The sequence below is a fragment of the Octodon degus genome, unplaced genomic scaffold (assembly GCF_000260255.1).
Source record: "Octodon degus isolate 3935 unplaced genomic scaffold, OctDeg1.0 scaffold00042, whole genome shotgun sequence".
Lineage (NCBI taxonomy): Eukaryota > Metazoa > Chordata > Mammalia > Rodentia > Octodontidae > Octodon > Octodon degus.
Window position 1 is genome coordinate 14806217 of NW_004524618.1, and position 20007 is coordinate 14826223.

Genomic DNA, 20007 nt, shown 5'->3' on the forward strand with positions numbered 1-20007 from the left:
ACCTTCCAGCCACCGGCTTGATGCTGCAACAGCCGGGCGGCCCGCATCTTGACCCGAGAGCGAAGCGAGGCCTTCTGGGTTGAACATAGCTTTTAGAATGGTTAGTTGCAAGACATTTTGTATCTATTTGCTTAATATTATTTGACCTGTACTCCATGAAACTGAGTTATTTTTCATGTTGATCCATTTGGACAATTCTGTAGCAATCTCAAGAATTTGGCTACTGCAGTGCATATAATCATTTTCATTTCTCCCAAAAGGAAACTTTGAAGTTGATTTCTAAGCTTTTTGTCAGTTGCTTAAGAAAGAGAGAGTTACTTTGAAATCCATTCTTTTGTTAAGTGAAATTCTGTATCATTTATAATTTTTTATGTTTTAATTCTAATTTGCATTCTCTTTAAAAAGTGGAAAAGTTAAAGTAAAAAAAAAAGAGAGAGAGAGAGAGAAAATTGTAATTGTCATTGACCCATGTGGATTTAAAAGGAATTGCTAACTGTTTCTTCTATTCCATGGCTGGCACATTTGCCTCATAACCCATTGCGGTGAGTAGCACTGTTTTAAAATATGTATTCTCAGGCTGGGGAGATGGCTCGGTAGAATAAGTGCTTGCCTGGCAAGCGCAAGGGCCAGAGTTCAATCCCCGGTTCCAGAAAAAAAAAAAAAAGTGCATTCTCAGATTTAGTTACACACCTACCAATTTGGATTTTGTTGGAATTTGGAGTTTTGCTGGGGGAACAATGCCATACAGGACACATATGCTACAGAAATATTATTTTTTAAATAATTTTATTGAGAAATAGCAATGAGACAGTTTCAAAACTGATTACTAGGACAGTTTCAATAATTAATACATTGCATATTGTTGTCTTAGTGGTTATTCATTGTACAAGATGCAGACATGACATCCTGTCCACAGACACTTAGAACATAGAATTATTTTATAATAGCTACCCAAAGAATGATGTACAAAGAGAGTACAGAAAATCTGTCCACACACTAAAGACCAAAGAATCCAGCTGGGGGCCTGGGTCCCACAGTAATGTCCTGCATGAGTCCAGTGGAAGACCTAGAGCCCGTAACAGTGCCTCCCACAGCTGGAGGCCGAGAGCCCATGACAGTGTCTCATACAGGCCTGTTTCACAGACGTGTGCTGGAAAGGCCCAAAGGTTAGTGGTCAAAGCTGGAAAGTCTGTGCCAGTGGGTTGAAGGATCTGTGCCACCAGGCTAAGGGGTCTGCACTGGAGCCAGGAAGCAGCACTCAAATTAAGAACCGGAGCTCCCCCGAAAGTACCACAGCCATCCTTAGCAACAGTGAGGTCCTGAGCTTATCCGATGATGACGAAAACTGTGTCCCATCAGGAAACTGACACAACAAGCTTCTCCAGTAGGCCGAGCTGTGCACCATCTTCCCCTTTGGAGCCAGGAAGGGATGCTCGAAGTGGGGGCCAGAGCTTCTGCCAAGTGAGCCGGAGCCATTTGCATGGACAGTAAGGTCCCAGGCTCCTTTGATGCTAAGAACAGCCATGTTGGTCAGGAAAGCCAGCATGACGAGCTCCTCCAGGAAAACCAACAGCTCTCTACAGCTTCTAATAGCACCCAAAAGATTCCAGTAGCCCTTTCTTCTCCGGTTCTGTCCTTTATGCTGCCAGCAACAGGTCTCAGATGGGCCTCCCACGCCCAGCACCACACTGGCTAAGTTCAGCTGGGTGTTACAGGTTGACCACTGGTTATCAGTCTGGTTTCCTGGGAACAGAATCTGTGAATCTACATTAAATCTCCTGAGGAATATTCAAATACACTTTAGAATTGGAGCCTAAATGCTAAACATCTATGGTGGGCTGCAGCTCTGTACAGAAGGTAATGACCACTGATGGCAGCCTGGTAAGGTCCTAGGGTATTGGTGATGAATCTCTGGCATGCATGGTACAGCCAGCTGTTGATCATCAGAAGCTCCACAAGGTTTGCCATCACTGTCCTAGGAGCTGTGCAGCGCAGCATTTCATCGTTAACCAATGCGATTCCTTTTTTCACTCTAGCCTGGGAGAAGCCTGAACTCAGGGGAAGTCAACTTTCCAAGTTTGCCTAAGATTCCATAGATGTTCTATGGAGTATGTGAGCCCTTCTTACTTAGGAGCTCCTATTCTTAACCACTTGCTTACACAGGTAATAAAGTAATAGCTTCTGTCTTCCTACCCCCCCCCCAAAAAAAAAGTCCGGGCATGCCAAACATAACCCCCCAAGACAGTAACTCGCCTGTGAACCTCCAACTTGCAGTCTAGTTTAGCCCCATTTAAATGAAATTGGAAAACTCTTGGTGTGTTGACTTCAGACTGCCCTGTTTAGAGCTGGCCCTGGAGCTCAGAACAGACCCAGAGATAGACGTGTTCTGTGGAATAAGTAGCCACGTTTCTTCGCACTGGCCAGTGGTCAGAACCTTTAGGAGCTGAGGCTGAGCTCGATCAGAAGCCTGCAGATGTGTTCCCATGGGAGAGGCTGCAGAGGTGGCGAGGCACACGCCTCGTAGGTGTCTGCGTGCTGAGTCAGGTGAATGGGGGGCAGTGCCAGGCTCATGCAGTGGGGCTTGGGCCCCCATGTCCTGGAAATTTAACCTCTGTCTGTTCACGAGGCGGTGGCTATGAAGCGGGAGGCCTAGCCCTACTCAGAAAATCTATGCTAAGAGCTTAACACTAGTGCCTTAGGTACATAGTGAATTTTGTATGTTCTTTTTCCTGGTAGGAAAAGAATCTTTGGGTTGAACCTAAGAGTTCTCCTGCAGGTGGTAAATGGGGAGGAAGCACAGAAACTCTGAAGGGGTAAAGGAAGACCTGTGTGGGGAAAGGGAACAAGGTTGTAGAGGACCAGGGCTTTTCCTTTTGGTCCTGAAACTTGGCGTCTGTACAGAGAGCAGCAGTGATCAGATGGGCCATGAGGCGGGGATGGCTGGGGAATGACAAGGCCACTGCCTGGGGACGATGGGGGGATACTTCTTGACTCCTCGCTGGGGCACTTTGGCTTCTGGGGAGAAGAGAGTTCCGTGAGCATTTATGCAGAGAAGTCTAGAGCAAAGGCTGGCAAGTGATTTCATGTAAAGCCCAATGAGTAAGTAATTTTAATCTTTTGCAGGCCATGTAGTTTATGCATAGATATTATATTAATTATTAGAAGTGGCTATTTTTCAGTAAAAGTTTATGTACAAAACAGTGCAGGCTGGATTTGGCTTATAGGCCATCATTTGCTGTTGCTTGGTGTTTTGATTTATAGCTACATGTCCCTCTAATGCCTCATAATCATGGGCGGGAGTTTAGAAAGGTGATTGGATGATGGGGCTGATAGCCGACTTGCTGCTAGGAGGCGGGCAGGCCCCAAGCAGTGCGTCACAGTGGGCGTGGCCTGGAAGGGTTTCTCTCCCTCCCTGTCTCCTCCCTCTACTGTCTGCTTTCCTGCTACCCTGCTATGAGCACTTTCCTCAGCTGTCTCTGCCATGCCATCCTTGCCTTGGAGCCAGAGGACTGTGGACTGAAACATGAGCCAAAATAAGCCTTCAAGTTGTGAGTTTTAGGTGTTGCTCCTCAGCAACAAGGAAAATGACAAAGATACTTGCACAGGAAAGCATTGGCTTTAAAATCAGCCCTGGTAGCCTTTGACCTCCACTAGCTGGGGTCAGAGGCAAGTGACTTGACTACCAGAATGACCTGACAGCTAAGAACTTGGGCTGTGGGGGTAGAGGGCCCAGGAGTTGATTATTGCCTGCACCAGTCAGGAGAGCGTGGCCTTAGGGAAGATCGTGTTCTGAATTCTCCCATCTCAGAGAGTGGGGGTAAGAATTACATAAGCATATGCAAAGTGTGCGTGTGTGCATACATGTATGCCTATTGCCCAGAGCCTGCCCACAGTGAATATTAGCAGTTATTTCTAGTATTCCCTGAGCAGTGAAGTGAGAATACCATTGGCACCTTTTCTGCTGGCTGTAAGGATTATATTCAGGAACAGGTACTGAAGTTCTGACACATGGTGAAGCTCAGTGCTGGTATGATCCCTTACACTTGAGGGATTGTCTGCTCTCCTGGGAGCCCTGGAGGAAGACCCCACAGATGCAGAGCTTTGGTGAAAGAGTAGTAGATTCATGAGAGCTGAAACCTCCTTGGTTGGCTTGGGTGCCTAAAGCGTGATCCAGCACAAGGTGAAAGGTGCTCGTTAATTTGGGACTATTCCTCTGTGATAAGCCCGTTGCCAAAGCCGAACTGTATTCAGTAGCCCTGGATGTAGTCCATGTTGCTTGTTTTCATCTTTGCTTACCTTTCTTTCCCTTATCAGAACAGCTGCCTCTTCCCCAAGCCTACTGGTTTACCAAGACCCCTTCAGCCGGACTTTCCCCTCTGCAGCCTGTCCCTTACAGCTCCACTCTACAAGGGACGCCTGCCTCAGAGTGTTGAGATTTTCATCTTTGCATTGTTGTTTCTTCATCGGGACAGGGAGCTCTTTGAAGGCTGGGATCATGCTGTACTTTTTGGTTTCCATTTCCTATCCTTCCTCTAGTGAGCCACAAATACTAGTGGATTGAAAAAAAATAAGTGGTTTTAAATGGATGGAATTGCTGTTGTATATTGTAGGCTAACCATCTTTAATTCTAGGAGTTGTCAGTTCTTGTTGACATTTATTAACTTAATGGAGGTCCACAAAGAGAATTGCCCTTTAAGAGCTTGCATAACATAGCAATAAAAGTGAAGAATATTCTAGGTCTGGTCTATAAATCCTCCCAAGGTACAATCAGTATGTTCTTCCCCCATCTCTCTGAAAAATGCAGAGGAAGGTGGAACTGCAGAAGGGAAGCAGCCCAGATGCCTGAATAGCTGCTGGGAAGAGAGCCAGCCAGGAGAGATGCCGGACAGAGGGATTTATGGCAGAAACAAACCCGTTTAGTGTCAAATTAACACAAAACAACACATACAAAATAGGGTGCTGAGGCTTCTTGTTCATTGGATGCTTTTACTTAAAAGAATGACTAACTGTAGGCTCCAACAAGCAGGCTGAATACAGACAGGTGTTGTCCAAATTGATAGACTATAGTTGAAGCATAAATGTGTGTTCCCACTCTGATCTGTGGTTAACATTTCAGAAGCTGTTTTGTCCACCTCCGGTTAATCGCCACAGCAATTCCGCTACCCCCCACACCACTGCTTCCACCCTCCCGTGGCAAAGTCCGGCCACAGTGGGGGTAACAGTTGAGTAATGTCAGATTCACTTTAGGGAGTTGCTGTTTTCTTCTCAGCTGGCTCAAAGCCAGCAGTCTTTTTTTTTCTGAGAGGAATAACTTCTTGAACCTCCTACTTCAAAATTCAGTGGAAATTGGGCCCTGAGGTTCTGAGCCCAGGCGACAGTCCCCACCGTGGGGCTGTGTGGGTTAGACAAGCTTCAGAGCCTGTTGGCGCTGGACTACTGTCACCTGGGTGGGAGACGGGCAGACAGCTCTGCATTCCAGCACCCAGCTGTGGTCCCAGCTATGTCCCCCCATCATGCTTGCGGATTCTGAGCACAGTTTCCCTAAGCCCTGCTCTCTGCTTCCCAACCCCAGAAGATGCTAAGCCGAGAAGGGGAAAGGGCAGAGATGTGGATAGGGAGATGGCTGCTGTCTGTTAAAAAGTCATCTTGTCGGCCTGGAGTCACTGCTGGGTTTACGGAGAAAATAACACATGTGCAAAGAATGACATTGTTATGTGGCACAACAGAAGTGTTCAGGGCAAAACTGAAGTCCAAGGAAAGAGTTCATCTCTACCCATCATTGTGGTTTAGAGGACAAACTTGTTGCCATGAGCTGCTGCCAGAGTCAGCCATTGCACTGGCTTCTGGCTCTCTTTGCGAGTTCGTCTCCTGACTCATGGACTTTGCTGCTTTTTCCCCTCTGGACGCACTCAGGGGAGGACGCACGGAGACCGGCCTTGCTCTGAAATACCTTCTCCAGAGAGGGCTTCCTGGAGGCAGAAATGGCTCTGTGCCCCAGATACTCATCATTGTCACGGATGGAAAATCCCAGGGGCAGGTGGCGCTGCTGGCCAACCAGCTGAGGAAGAAAGGTGTCACCGTGTTCGCTGTGGGCGTTCGGTTTCCCAGGTAAGGACTTCAGTGCTGTCAGTCCTCACATGGTCACCCTGGGGACTGTGACGGGAGTGAGGTTGGGGAAACTGTCCCAGTCCTTTCTTGGGTCTGTCTTTTCCTTCCTTTGCTGCCTTTGGTGCCTGTGTGCTGGGTGTCTCAGGTTTTACAAGTCTGACAGTTTCTGTTATCCCTGGTTTTGTCTTCTCGCTGCACGAAAAGTACCTGAAACTTTCAGCTCAGATTTATTTGGGGAGAAATGGAAATCCATTACTCTTACTTACTCTGCTAAGTCAGGGGTCCCTCGGTATGGGCAGGAGCCACATGGCTCTGGTGCCACTAAGACGCTGTCCACTGTGCATCCCTGCTGCCGCTCTGCCTGCCTGCCCTCCTCCCAGCCAGTTCTCTTGAGGAGCTGGCACCAGGCAGTGGCAGTGCCCAGCTCACTCCTTCACACCCTGGAGAGAGAAGACCAGTTAGTTTCAAGCAATCTAATTCTGACTGCCAAGTCCTCCTGGCGCTAGCAGAGCAAGGGTCTGGGACCGGCTGCTCCCTCTCCAGCTATGTGTATTCAGGTGCTAGGCAAATCTACCTTTCTGGAAGAGAGGAACGGAACCCTAAAAATGGATGGGACACTCAGCCCATGGATTTCTAAGTGTTGCTGGTGTTCAGTGAAATGACTGTGTTCCTGCCACATACCTACACTTAGATTTTTTTAAAAAATGTATTTAGTAGAGGGTCTACAGGGTCTCACTACACAGATTGGGCTTGTAGTGATCCTCCTGTTTTCAGCTTCCCAAGCGCTGGGATTACAGGTGCCCACCACCACACCCAGTCTCAGTTGTCTCAGCACCCCAGGGGTGGGGCTGGCATGGCACATAGGGGATCAAACCCCAGTCCCTGTATCTGCCTTAAGCAGGTGCTTTAGTCTGCTGAGCTATCTCGCTGGCCCCTAGAATTTTTAAAATTAGTTTTAATGACTTGTCCTTTTGGTTACTACGGGCTGTCATCCTCATGTCAGACGAGGTTCTTGGGTTACAGAGGCCACAAAGCAAAGTCCTTACCTTCATGGGTTTCTGTCCTAGGAAAAGAACTGGGTGATAGGTGAGTGAGTAAATAAACAAGTTCAGATAAGAAGAAAAGGAGAAACATAAAGTAGGGTAGAAGATTAAAGGCTGATGAGGAGTGGAGAGAGTAGCTATTTTAGACAAGGCTTCTTGGAAGAGTTGAATTTTGAGCAAAAATGCAAGTGATTGAACAGCAAGCCTTCCAGATACTGAGGAAAAGAGCAGGCCAAGCTGGAAGACAGCTGACGCCCTGCAGCATAGCTTGCTTGGTTAGTTACAAGAACAGAAAATAGGCAGGGAGGTCTGGGACCCAGCAAGCAAGCGGGATGCATGAGAAATAAGGTGGATAAGTTGGATGGGCCTGAGACAGAGGTCATGGTGAAGATGTGGAGTTTGTTGTGAGTATAAGGGGAAGCTTTTGGAGGGCTTTGAGTTCAGGCTCAGTGTGAGGTACAGGCTGGACATCTCGTAAAGAAGCCGAGCAGGTGCTGTAAGGAGCATAGAAGAGAGGAGAGGCAAAGGGAGAGAGCCCTGTGGGGTTACCTGAGCAGCAGAGCACAGAGGGGAGTCTGCTGAGGGGCTGCAGGCTGGAACGAGGTGGCCAGCAGAGTTCAGGGGATTGGGAGGGTGCGGCTAGCCGGGATTGCGCCGGGCCCTGGGGGTGATCCGTCCTTACCATCAGAATCCAGTTAGTTGGCATTCACACTGGCTGGGTGCTCTGTGTGTTCTCAAATGTAAGGAACTCAACCTCTGGAGCAAAGAGGGTGGACCTTGCAAGTACACCCTGCCCACCCTGCTCCCACGGAGTCTACAAAGAGCACCTTGAAGATGGCAGCTGCCCAGTTTTGTGAACCAGGGCACCAGCAGCCCCACAGTGCACCCTGCCCACCCTGCTCCCACGGAGTCTGCAAAGAGCACCTTGAAGATGGCAGCTGCCCAGTTTTGTGAACCAGGGCACCAGCGGCCCCGCAGTGGTGCACCTTAGCAAGGTCACATTTCCCTCCTGTGTTGCTCCCTCCAGCCGGCAGCTGGAGCAGTGCTTCCCTGACTGGGCAGCAGCGGATCCCACCTGCAGCTCCCCATGGATGAGCTAGCAGAGAAGTGGAATCAAAAACCCAGATAAGCTCAGACACTTCTTTTTCTGCAGACATGAAATGACGGGCTGTTGCACCGGAGTTTCTGATGCTTCCTCTTGGAGTCTGAGCTCGCGGAGCTCTGATGGGGTGGTGAGCAGTTGGCAGCTGGGCAGATTTTGAGCAGACTTTAGATAGCCCTGGCCTGGGGGAGTCAGGCCTCTGGAGAGGGGCCGCATTGTTGCTACAGGATCCCCTGCCCACGCCCCCGCTTTGCTACTCCTGCCTACTTGGCCAAGGGTTCCTCTGGCTAGCCTGCAAGTTCCCTTTGAGGAAGCCTGGGCCAGGAGATGCAAGGCCAGGCCAGGTGGCACTTCCCCAGAACACTGATGGGAGGCCACCCCTGAAAGTCTCCTGGCTTGTGCCATATGCTGAGCTGGGTGATGGGAGAAAAGTCTGCTTTATATAGATTCAGGTGACAGTGGCGGTCTACACCAGTGACATCACCCTTTTCCTGGGACCACTGTACTGAGCTATTTCCCCAGCCCCTTTTTTTTATTTTGAGACAGGGTCTCACCAAGTCACTAAATTGCCCAGGCAGGGCTCGAACTACAGGCATGTGTCACCACATCCAGGTATTTTGAAGGATTTTTAATGGCAGGATTCTTACCTGCACATTACTGACTGCCCTGTCTTCTTACAAAGAAGTTTCTCAAAACCGTTTAATCTTTCTGTATGTCCTAGTGTCGTCATCCTGACCCCCTACCCTCTTTATTCAGAGCACAGTGAACAGTTCTCTGACCATCAAAGCATGCTGGCTGCTCCCCTGGACAGCCTCACCATCTGGCCTTGGGGTTTACGTGTCCAGTGTCTATAACACTTAAGTGTTTTTGTCTGTCACTAGCTGTCCTGGTCTTCTCTTCCCGTGCTATTACTTCAAACTGCTTTCTTCCATGTGCTGATATAAAACTCATGATTTACAAAAGCAGATGACTGAATCTGAAAGGCCTGTGTCTCCAGTAAGAGGCCGTGGTCCTAAGGATGCGGCTGTCCTCTGAGGATGTGCAGGAATCCGAGCACATGCACACAGTGGCCTTCAGCTGGCTTCCGTGAGGACGCTCTGTGGCTCAGGGATGCTCCCACGTGATGTCTGGTTCAGTGGGGTGCTGCTGAGGTCCCAGAGGGTGCTAGACCCTGCTCTCTGGTGGGCAGGAACGGGGAGGGGTGGCACCCCAGCTGCTGGAACTTCTCTGCACAGGTGGGAGGAGCTGCACGCCCTGGCCAGCGAGCCCGCGGAGCAGCATGTGCTGTCGGCTGAGCACGTGGAGGACGCCACCAACGGCCTCCTCAGCACCCTCAGCAGCTCTGCCCTCTGTAGCACCGCTGCTTCAGGTAGGACTGCGTGCCCCAGAGGAGGTGGGGCTGGGGGAGGGTGGGCAGCCTCCTGAGGCCTGAGCCTTCCAAGTAGGAGGGACATGATGGCAATGGCCAGCTCTGTCCTGGGCGCCCTAGGCTGTGTCTGTGGGCCACTGAGGGTTTCCCACCTGGTACCCTGAGCTCGTTTCTGGGGAGAGGCCTAAGGCTTAGGGTCCAGGCCTGATGGGGCCCCACTCCTACTTGGGAGGAAGAGCCAAGCCCTCTGCCCCTGCCTTGGTTAGCACAGGGGCTTCAGGTGGGGGACCAGATTGCTGCTTTCTAGATGTCCTTGTTAGGCTCCCTCCAGTGCCACAGTGACCTTGCTAAGGTGCGAGAGTGCACACTCTATTACGGCCATGGGTAGGGCTGCCTAGAGCCCAGGCCCAGAGACTGGACCCTGGTCTGTGTGCTCTTACCCGGAGACAGGGCAAAAGTGGCTGGGGGTAGAGCAGAACCCCAGGGGCGAAGGCTTCATGCTGTCTGACTGTGTGCTCTTTGCTGCTGTGTGCTGTGGGCAGACTGCAGGGTCGAGGCTCACCCCTGTGAGCACAAGACACTGGAGACCATTCGGGAACTGGCTGGCGCCGCCCCGTGCTGGAGAGGAGCCCCGCAGGCTGACACCGTGCTGGCCACACGCTGTCCCTTCTATAGGTTTGTCCACAGCTGGGGTGAACAGACGGCCTGACCTGGGGCAGGGGGCGGGCCAAGTGCTCCCTGGCCACAAGGAGAGCAGCATCGCTCGGCACTAGATGTGGCTCGGGAGCCTGTGGCAGTTGCAGAGCTCACGGGGTGGTGTTTGGAGCCCAGCCCTGTGCCCAGTAATCATGACTTGGAGCAGCCTTGATCAGTCATCTGAACTTCCCCACCACAGGATCACAGTTTCCTCGGGTAGCTGGAGCTGCCAGAGGACAGCAGGGATACCTAGCGCGCGGAAGCCACGCTGGAAATTTCTGTGACTGTTGTGTAACTGCAGAAAGCCTGAGCACTCATCAGATCCCGTGGTTTATAGATCCTCCTGAGATCCAGGGCCTCACCAGGAGACTTAGGCAGAACACACAGCAGGGGGCTGGGCTGCATGGCTGCAGGGGCCTGGCGCCTCGGCCTCTTTGTCCCCTTCCCTCAGCCCCTTTCCTGGCCACTGAAGCTCCAAGGAGTGCAGTTAAAGCCCACAGAGAGTGTTACTGTATAAAAGAGGGAGGTGCAGACAGCAGGAGTGTGTCCTGCCTGGGTCACTCAGTCAGAACCCAGAGGCCCCTTGTGGACCTCAAAGTTGTAATAACAGGCTGCTCCCGTAGGTGGAGATTAAAAATACACATGTACATACATATACATATGCACACACATAACCTCTTTGTAGTGGGAAATGCCTTTTACTCTGTAGATGAAATTTAGGGTCGAATCAAGAAAGAAAACAAGGGAGTCTTTTATGAGTGTCCACTGGAACTTTCCATCAGCATTTAATGTCATTTTTTTTCTCTGCCACTCTTTTTCTCTGGATTGTAGCTGGAAGAGAGTATTTCTAAGCCACCCTGCCACCTGCTACAGGACCACTTGTCCAGGTAAGGCCTGTCTCCTTGTGGCTTCACCAGCTCTCTCTGGGACCTGGCCTCAGGGCTGTTTATAAACGCACATTGACATTCCTAGGGCTGAGGGTGGTGTTGGGACAGGCTCCAGGGCAGAGCACACTTGTGCCGTACTCTTCTTCACCCACTCGAGCAGTTTTAATCTGAGAATGGAATGCCAGCTTTGGGACTTCTCCACCCAACACTGCTTGCATGTTGGTGAGAGGCAGAGAAGGGTGTGTACAAGTCCCAGCTTTGCACAGCCAGTGCCAAACTCAGGGCAAGATATATGAGTGGTAAAGTGAAGAATCAATGTTTGCCCTGCACCAAGTCCCCATTTCCACCTTCATAAAATAGGGGCTCTCATAGAAGAAGAAACTTCCAGTAAGTTTCAATATATTATGCTCCTGAATGTGCTTTACCAGCTGTAACATTCCAAACACACGAGAGGTTAGGTATCATTGAGCACAGTTTCTGTGTTGTCCTCACTGGTCCTTGCCTAGGACTCCAGAGCACCCTGTTGCTGACGTTGCTGACAGTGTTAGCTGACACAGCTCCCAGATGTGTTGGTCTATCTTTGGTGGGCTCGCTGCTGCTCCTGACGATGTAGGAGTCCCTCAGAAAGCAGAGCCAGCATCTACACACAGGCACAAGAGTGTTCCTTCTGGGGTCAGGAGCTCCCCGTGACACGTCCTGCTGATGTGTTAACAATTCCATCACTGGAGACTTCGGGGAAACTTCTGGTGGGGCTACTGCTGCTCAGAAGTTAGAATTTGAGGACTCAGAGTAGTGTGGCAAATGTTTTAGAGCTTCCAGCAAGACAAAAACTCACTGTGGCCTGCATGCTGTGTGAAAGGACAGAAGTTACCAATCCCAATCAGGACCACATTCAGCTGTTTATCAAACCTTTTGAATACAGGAACACACGAAGATCCTGTTTCTTCTCTTTAACTCATGGAGTTTTACCTTCATTTCCAATGAATAAGAAAGTTGATAAGGCACTCAGATAAGTGGCCACAGGTTATCATCCATCAGGCCCCACAGAATGGATTTGATTTTGATAAGGGCAGTAGTTTCCTGTGTAACGCCTCAGCTTTGTGGAGGCATCATTACTCATAATTTGCATTCAGCTCCAAATGCAAACGTAGTGTTACTTTTTCCCAGCGCTTGCCTGATGCTAAGAATCTCTGTGGACTAATTGATTTGGTGCACACAGCACCCCTGTGAACACCTGCAAGCTGTAGGCCTCTGATGAGGGCACAGAAGCACGGAGAGGTGGATGGAGGTGTCCGCTTGGGTGGAGGTGTCCACGAAGAGCGGGTGGCCATATTTATCACCACATTTTCTGGCTGCAGGACATGAAGGCCCACTGTTCTGCTGGCTTAGCCTCAGAGGCCATTAAGATCAAGTGTGGGAGCGTTGAAAAAGAAGGGGCGCCAACAGCCCCCTGGCATTGTCCGAGTCGTAGCAACACCCACTCATACCTTGATGCTCTGAGAGTGTCACCTTGGCAAGCTCAGGTGCAGCAGAGGTAATCATGATGGCCCTGAGCTCCCCCAGGCTGCCTCAGCAGCTACAGGCTATTGTGGTCTATATGCCTGTTGTCAGAGCCAGGGAAGTCCTGGCTGTATAATTTACACAGAACCTCACTGAGCCCACTGTGGTGTGTCCTGTGCCAACTATGCCCAGACACTCCTCTGGGTACTGGCTGGCCTTGCCCCTCTCTGCCACATGAGCTATAGCTGGGTTCCTAGTAGATGAAGGGAAGAAGAGGGCTGGGCCCTGCAGGACTCACTCCCCCAGCTGGCCCTCTGCACCCTGTGCCAGTGTGCGTGGCTCATAATGGGCATCTCTCTGCTAGGTCCTTGTGACTCCCAGCCCTGCCAGAATGGAGGCACGTGCATTCCAGAAGGCTTGGACAGGTACCACTGCCTCTGCCCACTGGCCTTCAGAGGGGACACCAACTGCGGTATGTATATGTGGGGCAGGGAGGAGGGAGGGCCCAGACGCCCCTTCACACTTGCCACCCGCCTCGCTACTGTATAGAAACCAGCCCTGGAGTTTAGAGCCCTTACTTTCCCAGCCCTCCATTGAGCTGAAGCCTAGGATGGTGTGGTGTCTATATGCTCCATGGGAAAGTAATCCAGGTGGCAGAGTTTTGGCAGGACAGTGGCTCCTGGCTTAACCCCTGTGGAGTGGCCACTGCCCTTACTAAACCCAGTTGAAGGCTGGAGCCAGCCTGGTTCTGGCCAGAATCCTTTCTTTTTCTATGACAGAAGAGTAAATGGGAGCCTCTACCCTCTTTGACTTTCAAGATATGAAAGAAAGATCATATAAATGTTAGCGCATAGAGTGACTAAGAATTTTATTTAACAATGTGCTTCATACAGGGCTTGACATATAGTAAGGGAATATTAAATAATGACTTTTAAATGTGTGGTGTTGGGTTCATTGGAGATCCACATAGAAAAGATAAATCTTGACCCTGTGCCCCAAACCTACCCCCAAATCAATCCCAGGTGGATTAGCAATCCAGATGTAAAAGGCCAAGCAGGGATGAAAGTAGAGGAGGGCATCTTCATGACCTCAGGGTGCACACAGATTTCCTAGGCTATGAAAGACTACCAGTTATGGAAAGCAGTTACACTCTTTAAGAAGTGTTGGACAGAGACCCCAGGCTGGAGCCAGGAGGGTGGGCCCCACATCTGCTTGTAGCTCTGTGCCAACACTGGTCACTTGGGCCAGGGCCAGGGTGGGGTCTGTGTGTCCATCTCCCTCCTCAGGGCAGGCCCTGAGTGGGGTGTGGGCAGCTCAGGTGGGGCTGGTGTGCATGCTGCCCTGGCCACAGAGCAACTGGGTATCTCTGTGGTCCCGGCAGCCCAGACGCTGAGCCTGGAGTGTAGAATCGACATCCTCTTCCTGCTGGACAGCTCTGCCAGCACTGCCCTGGAGGGCTTCCTGCGGGCCAAGGCCTTTGTGAAGCGCTTTGTACAGGCTGTCCTGAGCGAGGACTCTCAGGCCCGTGTGGGAGTGGCCAGCTACAGCAGGGAGCTGGCCATGGCTGTTCCTATCGGCAAGTACCAGGACTTACCAGACCTGGTCAGGAGCCTCGATGGCATTGTATTCAGCGGCGGCCCCACCCTCACGGGGAAAGCCTTGCATTGGGTGGCAGAGCATGGCTTTCGGACTGCCACCAGGACCAGCCACGACCGGCCACAAAGGGTGGTAGTCCTGCTCACCGAGTCATACTCTCAGGATGAGGTGGCAGGCCCAGCGCGTCACGTAAGAGGCCGCGATCTCCTGCTGCTTGGCGTGGGCAGCGAGGATGTGCAGGTGGAACTTGAGGAGATCACCGGCAGCCCGGGGCATGTGGTAATCTACGCAGAACCCCAGGACCTGCTCAACAAAATCCCCGAGCTGCAGGGGAAGCTGTGCGTCTGGCCACGGTCAGGTAGGTTCCCGGTACCTGCCAAGTATCCCCTCAGCCTAGGCGTGGGCTTCTCGGGTCTACTCGTCAAGGAAAAGAGGCCAATTCCATCTTTGGAGAGTCTTTTTGGTAAGGATTGGATAAGATGGGCACACTGTACAGGGTAGTCATCTGCAAACCGTAGGTGCAGTGTTGTTATTTTTGATAATATTAGTGTTAATGAGGAGCTCTGAATCTACCAGGCCTGATTTAGAACAGCAGTTTTCCAGGCTCTTCGGTGGCATCCCACAAGAGGACATGCATTCCTAGATGCACAGACGTGAACACAAGTGGCTTCAGCGAGCATTTTGTGAATTGTTCTGTCCCACCTCCCCAGGGTGCACTGTGACATTGTTCTGTTTCCTGAGCCGCTATTGCACGGTGCTGTGGGGAAAGGGGACTGACCACGGCTAGTGGTGGGTGGCTGGAATGTCCGTGCTGGGCGGGCACCGCGCGGCTCCCTCGGGAGCTGGGCCATGTAAGCTGCCCATGTGACGGGTCCTCTCAGCCCATGTCACTCTCCCCAGCCAAGAGGTGCTCCTGCAAAGGGAGGACAGGGCTTGCCGCCCACTGCTACCCTGCCACTCCAGCCTACAGCCAGAGGGGTTTTATTTCAAAGAATAGTTGTAGATTTATTGGCGAAATGTAACGGTATGTAACGGTTGTAGAGGGCTCCTGTAGGACCTCACACCCAGGGTTCTCTTGTTAACTCTGTTAGTAAGTGCATTTGTTACAGATTTGTTGAACAGATATTGTTACATTATTACTTATTGTAGTCTATCCTTATGTCTGATTTCCTTTTTACCTAATGCTTCAGAATACAGACCAGGAACCTTCAAGATACTTGGTGACCTCTCTTAGTCTCCTGGTACTTGTAACAGCTTCTCAACTTTCCTTAAGCTGAGGTAGTTTGTAAGACCCAAGCAGTCAGGTTGCCAGACTCTGGCTCTATATTCAGACCTCCCTGGTGGCTCTCACTGCAAGTGGAAGAAACCCAGCTCCCCTCTACTCATTGGGTGCCCATGGGAGAGGCCTTCTCTCTGCTTGGGGGGCCCTGCCCTGGAAGCCCGCATACCTTCTTGTCCTGCAGTTCTAACTAGGATCCTTCCTTGTGAACTGTCCCCTCTCTGTCAAATCATGTTGCCCCTGCTGATCTCCCTCCTGGTCCCCTACTTTTGTCTCTTCTTTCCATACTCCACGTGTAATTGTATGTTCATCTCCTGTCTGTGCCCCTTAGACTGTCAGCCCAGGAGCACAGGCACGGGCCCATTTGTTCCATGTAGTATAATTAGTATCCTAGGGGCTGAGGATTTGGCCCAGCAGTAGAACGCTTGCCTAGCAAGCTGAAGCCCTGGGTTCAGTCCCTGGCAGCTCCTTAAATGAGCACCCTAGGTGTAGCAGGTGGCACATGGTAGGTATATCATAATGGGCTGGGTGAGGTACAAGTTAAAGTGTCACAGTACCCTAACCCAGTGGCTTGCATGATAGTCTTCTTCCTCTCGTGTGTGGCTCAGAGGTCAGGGAGGTGCATTAGCAGGGTGGCTTGGCCATCCTGTCGCTTCCACCTTGAGGGCCAAGAGCCCCATCTCTCAGCTGCCAGAAGAGGGCAGGTGGTGAGCGGTAGGCAAGCAGCTCCTTGCGCAAGTTGGATTTTTCACAATTTCAAACTTGGAAATTAGTTACTTGTGATCATACTCCTATCACGTGGTTTTTTGTTTTTTTTTTTTTTTTTTCAGAACCAGGGATTAAACTCAGGCTCTTGCACTTGCCAGGCAATCTCTTATTCCACTGAGCTATCTTCCCGGCCCCTTCATGTGGACTTTTGACACATGTCCACACCCAGCTGCCACAAGGGTGGGAAACACAGTGCTTATGTTTCTGCGCATCTTCTAGGATAAGGGTGTGTGGTGGCCACAGGAGGAGGGTGGGCACTACCTGTGTAGACAACAGACTGCCTTGTGCTGCTTTTAGCCAGGAGCAGTGCCAGGTCAGGTGAGGGCTCCACTCTGTTCGCCCCTGCAGGCTGCCCAGCACAATCAATGGACCTGGTTTTCCTGTTGGACGCCTCTGCTGCAGTGGGGCCTGGGAACTTTGCTCAGATGCAGAGCTTTGTGAGGAGCTGTACCCTCCAGTTTGATGTGAACCCCGACGTGATGCAGGTGGGCCTGGTGGTGTATGGCCGCCGGGTACAGACAGCTTTCGGGCTGGACGCCCATCTCACCCGCACAGCCGTGCTGCGCGCCATGAGCCAGGCGCCCTTCCTGGGGGGCACGGGCTCAGCTGGCACGGCCTTACTGCACATCTATGACAAGGTGATGACGGTCCAGAAGGGCGCCCGGCCTGGGGTCCCTAAGGCAGTGGTGATGGTCACCGGTGGGAGGGGGGCAGAGGATGCCGTTGTTCCTGCCCAGAAGCTGAGAAGCAATGGCGTCTCCGTCTTGGTCGTGGGCGTGGGCCCGGTTCTGAGTGATGCACTGAGGAGGCTCGCCGGTCCGCGGGACTCCCTGATCCATGTAGCCACTTACTCCAACCTGCCGTTCCACCAGGACATGATCATCAAATGGATATGTGGAGGTGAGACACGTCACAGCCTTCGGGGCTGCATCCACGACAGGACCTGTGCAAGAGGCTTCCTAAGTAGCCTTAACGTAAAGCAGTTCCTGAGTGCCCACTTTCATGTACCACCTTAGGGACTAAACACTGTACTCCCTTGATGGTAGATCTACCCATCGCCATTAAAGGGCTAGAGAATTTCCCCCAGATACCTCTTTTCAAGCTTGAGATTTATGCATTCTATTTAAACAGATGCCATTTTTAGGAAACTCATATTCCCCAAAAGCTGATTAATACTGACCTAAAGAATGAATGACGGAGCTAGGAGCCAATAGGGAAGCCTGACACCACGGCTACACGTTATCAGTCACTTTCTTTTCAAATGCTTTTAAAAAGCATATGACTGTAATGCTAGCAGTGAACACTACCATGTGCACCACACGTGGAGTCTCCATTTCATGTAGCAATTCTGGGTGGAGTTTCATCATCTTGAGCCAAGTAGAGCGAAGCACCAGCTGTGTGCCAGGCTGTTGCTTTAGGGTCAAAGGAGACAGTAGGGTGGGACACTGCTCCAGTAGCCTTGCATCTATTTCAACTGGATTTCGAGTATGGGATTCTGTGTCTGACCCAGGCTGAGCCTGAGACATGGATATTTTCTCCACCACAGCAGCCAAGCAGCCAGTGAACCTCTGCAAACCCAGCCCATGCATGAACGAGGGCACCTGTGTCCTGCGGCGTGGGAGCTACCGCTGCGAGTGCCGCAGCGGCTGGGAGGGGCCCCACTGCGAGAACCGTGAGTGGCTCCCGCTCTACCTGTGTAAGCTCAGGGTGGGACTCTTAAGTCCTGCCAGGTGTCATAAACTCAGTGGAAGGAAGGCTCTGCAGTCAGCAGTCAGTCATTTATTCATGTACCCAGCGAATGTTGAGGATCACGAACATCCTGGACTTTGTTCTAGGTGCTGGGAATATAGCAACCAACAAGCCCTCACGGAGCCTCTATTCTAGGGTGGGAACAGAGCAGATAGGTACAACTGTGGTGTAAGAGAAGCAAGCAAGCTGGGAAACACAGCTAGGAGGGAGCCTCTGGCTAGGAGCACAGAGTCTGAATGAGGGAGAGGAGGTGGGTGCATGGGGGATGCCCTGAGTGGTGGGACCTGCTGGTCCTTGAGTCTGTTTGCCTAATGACATTGGAAGGACAGCCGTCAGCTGAGGAAGAGGACAGGTAGGAGGCGCTAGAAGTCTAGGCGAGAAGTAGCTGCTGCGAGAGAAGGGTGAGCCTCAAGGACCTTGGGATGGGTCCTGGGCAGCACGAGGGGCCCAATGGTGGCTCCTGTTCCCCAGCTGCACCTTAGATCAGCCAGAAATCAGGAGGCAGCTGCAGCTGGGGCTTTGGCCCCAGCACTGTTGTCTCCTGGGGGTCCGGGCACAGTATGAAGGGCAGTCAGATGGGATCTGGGACCTGGTGTCTTTTGCTTGGGGAGAGGGGGAGGAAGAGGCCCACAGGGGTACTGGCATGTTGAGGAGAGATTCGGATACTCACATCCTCAGTGTTTTTATCCTTTTGCAGGAGTCTTGAGAGGAGACACTCCCACGGCACGTGGGTCTCGTCAGGATCCTGCCTGAGGGCTGCACCCCTGTGGCTCCCAGCAACTGCAGAGGCCTGGGCATGCTGGGAGCTGAAAGGGCACTGCCTTGGGCAGAGTGCGTCTGCTGGGCCCTTGTGTGTCTGCGGCCTGCTCTGTGCACGGCCCTCCTTCCTGCCAGCCTCCTCTGGGCACAGGCGGCAGCACATGGTTCTTGAGACAGCAGGAGCAGCTGGTGTCACCTACTGAGAGATGCTGAAAATGCTTCTTGCTGTGTGAGTAAACACTTTCTGTACCCAAGTGTACCTTGTCCAGGATGCCACTTGCCCCTGAGGATAAACAAGGAATAATGGAGAATTCTGATGGCTTGTGTTGGGCTCCCTTTTGGCAGACAAAATTTTATTGGGACAGAAAGCTCCAACACAAAGCATTTATGAGGCCATCATCTGGGCCACGGAGAAGTGTGGACTGTGTCGTGTCTCGAAAGATCTCCAGTGTGCATCTGCTTTAATCTGGAAAGGGACTTACATGGCCTTTGTGACTTCCAGTGACTGGATCTGTGTGACAGACCTGAAAAGGTCTCAGTGCATCTAGGCACTTGACCCGTTTGGTTGGTGCTGGGGGAGGGCTGAGCACATAGGTCGCTCCGGCTGGAGGGGCCACCGTGACTGGTGTAGAGCTGGCACCAGCTCTTGGGAGCCGCTGATCTTAGGTTCTTATTGAAAATTTTTTTCAGCTTTTAGCCGGGGCAAGGAGGAGTAGAATCCTTAAAGCCAACAAGTAAAGGGTAAAGACAATTGTAAGTTCTGTCTTTTTAAGCACAAATGATATGCTAATTCTTTTGGTTTGCTTTGCTTTTTATGCCAAGTTTTAGATGTTGGTTATTTAGCAGAAGTATTTATACATATGCGGCAAGCAAGATTGTGTGAAGTATTTTCTGGACAGCTAAGTACTCACCCGTATAGTGTAAGGGTAAGAAGGAGGTACTATGTTAGTTGGTTGCTCTTGGTTACACTGTTTAAAGTTAGTTTTTCAGTAGAAGCCGCTGGAATGTTCTGACATAAATCTAGAGACTTTCATCATGTTGTCTTTTTGATACAAATATTTTATTTTGTTGTTTTTATATGCAGAGGTTCAAGGCTGTCTTGACTTAAATGGCACTTAGTTTTAAGACATTCGGGATTTCTGATGCTAGAA

General features: G+C 51.2%; 1 protein-coding gene across 5 annotated transcripts in view; it reads left to right on the top strand.

Moving 5' to 3' along the window:
• Window positions 1-20007, top strand: part of Vwa2 (von Willebrand factor A domain containing 2) — a 53185-nt gene extending 33178 nt beyond the window's left edge. For 2 of the 5 annotated variants that reach the window (XM_004631548.2, XM_023715485.1), the window contains exons 6-14: window positions 5914-6108; window positions 9489-9622; window positions 10165-10297; window positions 11150-11205; window positions 13070-13177; window positions 14087-14659; window positions 16697-17248; window positions 17895-18020; window positions 18795-20007. In XM_004631548.2, coding sequence (XP_004631605.1) covers window positions 5914-6108; window positions 9489-9622; window positions 10165-10297; window positions 11150-11205; window positions 13070-13177; window positions 14087-14659; window positions 16697-17248; window positions 17895-18020; window positions 18795-18850 — 1933 coding nt within the window. In that variant the 3' untranslated portion in view covers window positions 18851-20007. The remainder of the gene's footprint in view (window positions 1-5913; window positions 6109-9488; window positions 9623-10164; window positions 10298-11149; window positions 11206-13069; window positions 13178-14086; window positions 14660-16696; window positions 17249-17894; window positions 18021-18794) is intronic. The other 3 variants (XM_023715486.1, XM_023715487.1, XM_023715488.1) reach the window with 3 other exon arrangements.